Raw genomic sequence first — 8,015 nt, forward strand, 5'->3', positions numbered from 1 at the left:
AAAAGAAATGCAGATCTCTCCAGAGGTCTCCCTGGGAGACTCATCTGGGGTCAGATGAGTCCCAGGCAACAGGAATGGAGATTGCTTTGATGTGCTTGGACCACCTCTCTTGTCCTGGGCATGTTGCAGCTCAAACAAAGAGGTTCTCTCAACAAGAAAGGAAAGTGGGCTGATAATCAGAGAGGATCCAGCATGTCTGCCACTTCCCTCTTCCAAATGCCAGGCTCTGTCCTGTATGGAAAGTATGGAAGGACCATACTTTCTCCTTGGACAAACCACCTGGTTAAGAAGCCACTGCCGGTGGTGCAGCGTGTGTGCATGTGGTTTGTGAGCTGACAGGGTCCCAGCAGGAAGATGACAGAATGCTTAGATGGGATATTCCAAAGAGTTTAACCAAGGGATCATTTGCAAAGGAGCAGCAGGGACTGGGAAACCACCGGGGCTGGTGCAGAACCCCAGGACTGGCACCCTGGGAGCTGTTACCACCCCCAGGCCACAAGGCACAAAGAGAAGGAACAAGAACCCAAAAGAGCAAATCCCAGGGAGAGGGTAGTGCTGAGGGAGCTGCGGCCCTGACTCCCACACAGGAGGGAGTGAGAATCAACACCCTGACCTTACTCCCCTCCTGCAGGGCACCCCATTGTCCAAATCCTACTGGAAGCCAGAGTGCATAGAAGTCCAGGTGATCCCGCCTCCAGTCAACCTCCTAGGCCATGGAGCAGGGCAGAACAAGACTGAGAGGGTTCCTGGAGAACTGAGTCCCTGGAAGGAAAACAGTTCATCTTTCACTGCAACCCCATAGCTACCCTTGGCCTCCCCATAGCAGTACCATCAGGACAGCTCCTGGGTCCTGAGCTACCAGGCCCGTGCCAGGCATCCCAGTCAGGGCTGCAGGAAAGCCAACAATTGCAAAATGGAGACACCACCTGAAACCCCATTTTGCAGATGACCCAGCTGAGGCCTGGATGCTTGCCCAGAGGAGGGATTCCTCGGTGGGATGCAGTGGCTCATTCCTGTAATCCCAACACTTTGGGAGGCCAAGGTAGGCAGACGGTTTGAGCTCAGGAGTTTGAAACCAGCCCTAGGCAACATTGCAAGACTCCACCTCTACAAAAAAATTTAAAATTAGCTAGGTGTGGTGGTGCACGCCTGTAGTCCCAGCTACTTGGGAGGTTGATATGGGAGGATCACTTGAGCCCAGGAGCTTGAGGCTACAGTGAGCTGTGTTCACTCCACTGCACTCCAGCCTAGGTGACAAAGCAAGGCCCTGTCTCAAAAAAAAAAAAAACCTTCCTAACCAATCCCTGCTTCTATATCTGCCACATGCCAGGCCCCATGCTAAGCATTCTCTCCATGTGGGCTACATGGATCTTCAATACAAACCGGGAAGAGGGAGATTCCTTAGTCTCATTTTCCAGATGAAGAAACCGAGGCCCAATGAGAAATGACTTGCTCTGGGTCCTCCAGAGAGCAAGTGGAAATGCATGGCCAGCAGACCCTCAGCACTGCCACCCTTGCTTCCCCAAATGAACTGGCACAACTGACTCTCGGGCAATGTGAAGAAATGAAGAAATACTCCTCTCACCAGCAAGCCTTGTACAGATGTCCCCCTCTGACTAGAACACCCTCCCCTTTCATCTGAAGTCTTTCAGGGCTTATCCAGGAAGCCATCCCTGTACCCGTAGCCTGGATCAGGAGCCTGTTCGGGTCCCCAGGTACCCCTCTTTTCCCCATCATGGCTGGGTCTCTGCCTCACTTGCCTCTCACTGTTTTGGTCATTCTGGGCTGTCACTGGTGTGCCTCCTTCATGGACTTATGCGATCATTTTCAATAAGCTAGGTCTGGAGCTAGGTCAGGAGTTTGAGACCAGCCTGCCCAACATGGTAAAACCCCATCTCTACTAAAAATACAAAAATTAGCCAGGCGTGGTGGTGCGCACCTGTAGTCCCAGCTACTTGGGGGGCTGAGGCAGCAGAATCGCTTGAACCCAGGAGGCGGAGACTGCAGTGTGTGGAGATCGTACCACTGCACTCCAGCCTGGGCGACAGAGTGAGAATCTGTCTCAAAACAAAACAAAACAAAACAAAAAAACCAAAAAAAATAAAAACAGGCTGGGCGCAGTGGCTCACGCCTGTAATCCCAGCACTTTGGGAGGCTGAGCCAGGCGGATCACCTGCAGTTAGGAGTTTGAAACCAGCCTGGCTAACATGGTGAAACCCCATCTCTACAAAAAATACAAAAAATTAGCTGGGTGCAGTGGTGTGCCCCTGTAATCTCAGCTACTCGGAAGGCTGAGGCAGGAGACTCACTTGAACCCAGGAGGCGAAGGCTACAGTGAGCCAAGATCACGCCATTGCACTCCAGCCTGGGCAACAAGCAAAACTCCGCCTCAAAAAAAAAATTTAAATTTAAAAAACAGAGCTTGGATTGCTTCTTAGTCTTCTGGCTAAGAATCAAGTGTAAAACAGAGCTTGGCCAGTGTGCCGGGGTAGGGTCCTGGGAGCCCCTGGCTGTGTCAAGAGACCCCCTTTGGGCCAGGTGCAGTGGCTCATGCCTGTAATCCCGCACTTTGGGAGGCCAAGGCAGGCGGATCACTTGAGGTCAGGAGTTCAAGACTAGTCTGGCCAACATGGTGAAACTCTGTCTCTACCAAAAATACAAAAATTAGCCCGGTGTGGTGGTGCATGCCTGTAGTCCCAGCTACTCAGGAGGCTGAGGCAGGAGAATCGTTTGAACCCGGGAGGTGGAGGTTCCAGTGAGCCAAGATGGTGCCACTGCACTCCAGCCTGGGTGACAAGAGTGAAACTCCGTCTCAAAAAAAAAAAAAAAAAAAATAGGAGACCCCCTTTTACTTTCCAGACTGTGGGAGGGAGGGAGAGTGTCGTCCCAGGCAGTAACTAGGGGCTAGATTATTAACAAACTAGTATTTTAGTGCCTGCTACATCTGAACAGTGCTTCTGGCTAAATGTTAGCCCTGGGAATCTGAAGATCAGAGAGGTGGGGCGTCCTGCCTGAGGATGCACAGCCTGGATCCTCATTTTGCCCTGACTTATCCAGATCTGCTGTCCTCCCTGCACCCTACAGAGCAGGGCAATCACAGCAGGGGGCCCCTTCAGTGTCCTCAGACAGCTGCTGTGATTTGAATAACCGGGCAGGCTGCTGGATGTCCCCTGGTGACTGATTTGCCTGGCAAACAGACCCTCAACCCCTGGGAGACAGTCCCCCTGGGGACTTGTTTCTTCTTCCTATCCTCAAAAGCTCCCCAGGCCCATCTCCCCTTGCCTGGCCCTGCTTGGTGGTCCTAGTGCTTGTCCACCCCTGGAGGCTGGATGGTTCCCTCCAAAACCTGGGAGAAGATGGGCAGGTCCCCAGGCAGGGGTAACACGAGCCAGCTTAGTCCACTCCCAGGGCCAGTCAGGAAATTTGCATGAAGAGAATGAGGTTCCTCAGAGGCTTCCCCTCCTTTTCCACCAGGGATAGTCATCCTGGGGCTGAGGTCTGACAGCAGGTGGAAGCAGCCCGTGTGTGGACAGCCTTCCGGAGGGCATGCCCCGCACCTTCCTGGTCAGGAGTCGGCGTCCACAGCCCCCCAACTGGGGCCATCTGCCTGACCAGCTCCGGGGAGATGCCTATATCCCAGGTGGGCCCCTCACCGTGCCTGGAGGTAAGGGGCAGGAGAGATGCAAATTGTCACCATCTGGCTTTTCTCCTCAGACTGCAGCAGCCTGGGGGGGCCACCAGCACAACAGTCGTCCAGTGTCAGGGATCCATGGACAGCGGTGAGTGTGTAACTGGCCAGCACAGCCAGCTGTTTCGCTCCTGCCTGCTCTCAGCCTTAATGAAGCTGACAGTCCCTTGCTTCCCCGACCTATCTGCACACACCCTCCAGCCTCGGGACCTGTCCGCCCCTACTTCTCTCTGTTAGGAATGCCTCTCCTTTCCTAGTAGTGAGCTCTCTACTGTTAGGTCCCACCCCAGGCACCAGGGCCGGCAGCCACAGGGATCTCTTCCAGCGGGGGAGAACAAGATTCATCCCTACATGTGGATGATCTGCTTTATGTCAGAACATGGGACAAGGCAACAGGAGTGCGATGGGAGATAAGGGCTATTTCAGCTGTGCATGCATTGGAGGAAGGAAAGTGCCAGCTGGAATGTAATATGTTCATGAAAGCTAGGCACTGTTCTAGGCATGGGCCGTTATATTCAGCGGGAATAAGACAAAAATCCACAATTTTATGGAGCTTATATTCTGGTTGGGGCTGCATGTACAGACAATAAAATTAGCCTGTAATTCCAGCACTTTGGGAGGCCGAGGTGGGTGAATCACTTGAGGTCATGAGTTCGAGACCAGCCTGGCCAACATGTTGAAACCTTGTCTCTACTGAAATTACAAACATGAGCCAGACATGGTGGCATGTGCCTGTAATCCCAGCTATCTGGGAAGCTGAGGCAGGAGAATCACTTGAACCCGGGAGGCGGCAGTTGCAGTGAGCCGAGATTGCGCCACTGAACTCCAGCCTGGGTGACAGAGCGAGATTCTGTCTGGGGAAAAAAAAAAAAAAGAAAGAAAAGCCAGGCATGGTGGCACACGCCTGTAATCCCAGCTCCTCAGGAGGCTGAGGCAGGAGAATCAGTTGAACCTAGGAGGCAGGGCAGAGGATGCAGTGAGCCGAGACTGCGCCACTGCGCTCCAGCCTGGGAAACAGACCTAGACTCCATCCCCCCTCAAAAAAACAATAAAATTAGAAAAGTAGACCGGGCATAGTGGCTCATGCCTGTAATCCCAGCACTTTGTGAGGCCAAGGTGGGTGGATTGCTTGAGGTCAGAAATTCAAGACCAGCCTGGCCAACATTGTGAAACCCCATCTCTACAAAAAATAAAAAAATTAACTGGGCATGTGGTGCATGCCTATAATCGTGTAATCATGGGGAGGCTGAGGCACCAGAATCGCTTGAACCCGGGAGGCGGAGGTTGCAGTGAGCTGACATCATACCACTTCACTCCTGCCTGGGCGACAGAGCAAGACTCTGTCTTTAAAAAAAAAACAAAAAAACAAGGTGTATGTCACATCAGAAGATAGGACTTGGCATAGAGAAAGTAAGGACCATGGGATAGTGAGGCAAGGCCCTGGAGAGTGACAGGCACACACACTAATCACTGTCTCCCACCTGCCTTCCTAATCCTCCGTGGTAGCTCAGGGCACTCTGTAAATACTCATTTGCAGAGTAACAAAGGGTGGGTGGGGTCCAGCCAGAGGGGCTAATAACTCCTGCATCCCTCCAGCAGCCCACACAGGGCAACCTGACCTCTGCTCCCAGGGGCCCAGGGACGCTGGGCTGCCCGCTCTGCCCTAAGGCCTTCCCTCTGCAGCGCATGCTGACAAGGCACCTCAAGTGCCACAGCCCCGTGCGCCGCCACCTGTGCCGCTGTTGTGGCAAGGGCTTTCATGACGCCTTCGATCTCAAGCGCCACATGAGGACTCACACTGGTGAGCAGTGGCAGGGACAGGGAAAAGTTGCTGGGCCCCAGGTGGGGATGGAAGGAAATGGAGAGAGGTGCTAGGCTGTGGAGTGTCCAGGGTTTGTGTATGTGGGGTATGGGGAATCAAGACATGATGTCTCCCGGACCCCAGTGGGTGGGTGTAAGGTGGCACCAAAATAGGGGCCTGTCAAGGAATGCAGAGTGCAGACGGATGCCGGTTATATGATTCAGGCTCCAGATCGAAAGGCAAGGGAAGGCCTCCCTCTCCATCCCCCAGGGGAGGGAGCATCCTGGTGAGGGAGGGTGGAGACACAGGTGTCTGGCCCATGTCTGCACTGGGTGACGGTAGCAGATGGTGGGTCATGGGTGGAAGAGTCTGAAGAGCTTGGAATAGGTACCAGAAATGCTCAACACTGGAAAGCAGGGTGGGGGCGCTTTAGTCCAGAGCCCATTGCCCTCTCTGTCCAGCCTTCCCCTCTGCGCCCATCTGTGCAGGGATCCGGCCCTTCCGCTGCAGTGCTTGCGGGAAAGCGTTTACGCAGCGCTGCTCCCTGGAAGCTCACCTTGCTAAAGTGCATGGACAGCCGGCCAGCTACGCTTACCGTGAGCGCCGCGAGAAGCTGCACGTATGCGAGGACTGCGGCTTCACCAGCTCCCGGCCCGACACCTACGCACAGCACCGCGCCCTGCACCGCGCAGCCTGATACGGTGTGCCAGCGTCCTCCCCATGAGGCAAATAAACACAGAAAACTCACGCATGGAATCTGGTGTTTATTACACTCGGGGGAGAGGGGAGGTCACTCGGTCCAGCGGTGGCCGCAGTGTGGGGCCGTGCACACGTAGTACAGGCGCATGGCGTCCTGGCAGAAATGATGCATGGTTAGGAAGGGTTTGGACCCAGCAACGCCTTACCCCAAAAGAACAGGCAAGAGAACTTCACCAATAGGTAAGGGCCCGGCACAGAGTTCCAAGAAGCGCAGGGTCACCCACATTGATATCCCCGCCTCCGGAAAGGACCAAACAAGCCCCAGATACTTAGGAAGCCCTCGTGCCACCTACCTCGGCCCGCGCACTGTGTGACTGGAAGAACACAGCCTCCTTGTGGCCGCACCTGAGAGGGTAGGGGCTCGGTCACTGGAGGCTTGACACCCTTCCCTCCTCCCTTCGCCCAGTGAGGAGACGAGCCTCACTTTACCTCCCCAGTACCAGCTGAGTGCTCACTTTTGGCACGGGTGGTCCTCGGTCCGCGGCAACGTGGGGTCCTGGGACACGTCGGCGATAATCTGGGTCAGTTCGCTGCAGGGACGCGGGGGTGCAAAATTACGCTCAGACCCAGCCTCCAGAGCCAACACCCCCGCCCCCAGCTCAGGGCCTGCCACTCACTCCACTTCGTGAGTGATCTTGTTGACATAGATGCAGCTGTTGTCGGCCTCCTGCTGGTAATCACAGTTCCGGCACTGCGAGAAGGCGAGTGTGGGGGAAAGCGGGTCACGGAAGGATTCCAGATAAGACTGGGAGGAGAGGGCAGGGTGATCCCGGAGGATATGACGACAGGACTGTCTTTGGGGATGGGCAGGACATGAGAGTCAGGATCACTTGAGGTGCAGCGGGGGGCGAACAGGGAGTCCAGTCACAGAGGCAGGGGGCAGGGCGGGGCCACGCTGGGAACAGGTAGACCTGCCGGGGAAGACCCCGGCGCTCACCGCGTAGAGCAGAATGCGGTTCTCCTTGTCTTCTTTGGGGTACAGCATGTTGTTACTGTGGGGAGGGGGAGGTGCCAGGGGTCAGTCCTGGAGCCATTCCTCGCCCGCCTTCTAACATCACCCGCTCCCTCCGCCTCACCATTCTTGGCAGAAGCGAATACCCACGAAGCCCGGCTCGTAGGTCCCGTCGGGCTCCATGGCGACGCGCAGCCCGCGCAGCCCTCCCAGCCTCCTGCGCTTGCTCCGCCGCGCTACAGGTCGCGGGAAGGGCCAGGCCTAGGTGCTTCGCCAAAAGAGGGCGGAGCTGCGCACAAGTGCTGGCTCCCCGCGGCCTTGGGCTCGGCTCTCTCCGCGCAGGGGTTTCATGGCTTGCTTCAATCTTTTGCTATCTTAGAGCAATTGCTTCCAATTTTTGGGCATCGCCGCCTCAGTTTACAGAATAGTATGGATCTGGTGCCAGAGCCGGGAAAACGATGCGCATCGTAAGCCGCAAAACACTGGGCATCCAGGACAGAAGCCACGGCGTTGGGCTTGGCTGAAGGCCAGTGCGCATGCGCGAGTTTACCCTTCGCGGACTGAGCGAGCTCTTCTTGCCAGTCCTACCTCCGGGCTTCAGTCTTCGCCGCCTGTTCTGGTCCTTTCCCGGGCTGCTATTGGAAGAACCGTGAACTATGGAAGGCCTCTCTGGATTGGCTGGGCTGGCCCAAGAGTAAGGAGAGCCCTCTTCCTGGCGGTGGGGAAGAGACGGCGGCTATTGGCGGACGTTCCTGGCAGGAGAGCGCGGATTGGTCAGGCACGGAGCAGGAGGCGGGGCTGATAGCCCAGCGGCA

General features: G+C 55.6%; 2 protein-coding genes across 5 annotated transcripts; one reads left to right on the plus strand and one right to left on the minus strand.

The window, feature by feature from the left end:
- The first annotated feature begins 3,501 nt into the window (after positions 1-3,501).
- Positions 3,502-6,236, plus strand: OVOL3 (ovo like zinc finger 3). 4 transcript variants are annotated; one of them, XM_054540229.2, is made up of 4 exons: positions 3,502-3,640; positions 3,715-3,779; positions 5,285-5,489; positions 5,951-6,236. In XM_054540229.2, exons 1-4 carry the CDS (start codon positions 3,547-3,549, stop codon positions 6,184-6,186), a joined length of 600 nt encoding a protein of 199 aa, XP_054396204.2. In that variant the 5' UTR covers positions 3,502-3,546; the 3' UTR covers positions 6,187-6,236. The 4 variants fall into 4 exon arrangements, with proteins under 4 accessions (XP_054396204.2, XP_024092563.2, XP_054396205.2 ...); XM_024236795.3 differs by having other exon boundaries at positions 5,978-6,236; XM_054540230.2 differs by having other exon boundaries at positions 5,288-5,489.
- POLR2I (RNA polymerase II subunit I) lies at positions 6,234-7,564 on the minus strand. The gene is made up of 6 exons (XM_002829099.6): positions 7,325-7,564; positions 7,186-7,240; positions 6,866-6,939; positions 6,704-6,778; positions 6,542-6,593; positions 6,234-6,342 (listed from the first exon to the last, which is right to left on the minus strand). The coding sequence occupies exons 1-6, from the start codon at positions 7,381-7,383 to the stop codon at positions 6,280-6,282; spliced, it is 378 nt and encodes a 125-aa protein (XP_002829145.1). The 5' UTR covers positions 7,384-7,564; the 3' UTR covers positions 6,234-6,279.
- Between the last annotated feature and the right edge of the window lie 451 nt (positions 7,565-8,015).

This window comes from Pongo abelii, chromosome 20 (assembly GCF_028885655.2).
Source record: "Pongo abelii isolate AG06213 chromosome 20, NHGRI_mPonAbe1-v2.0_pri, whole genome shotgun sequence".
Taxonomy (NCBI): domain Eukaryota; kingdom Metazoa; phylum Chordata; class Mammalia; order Primates; family Hominidae; genus Pongo; species Pongo abelii.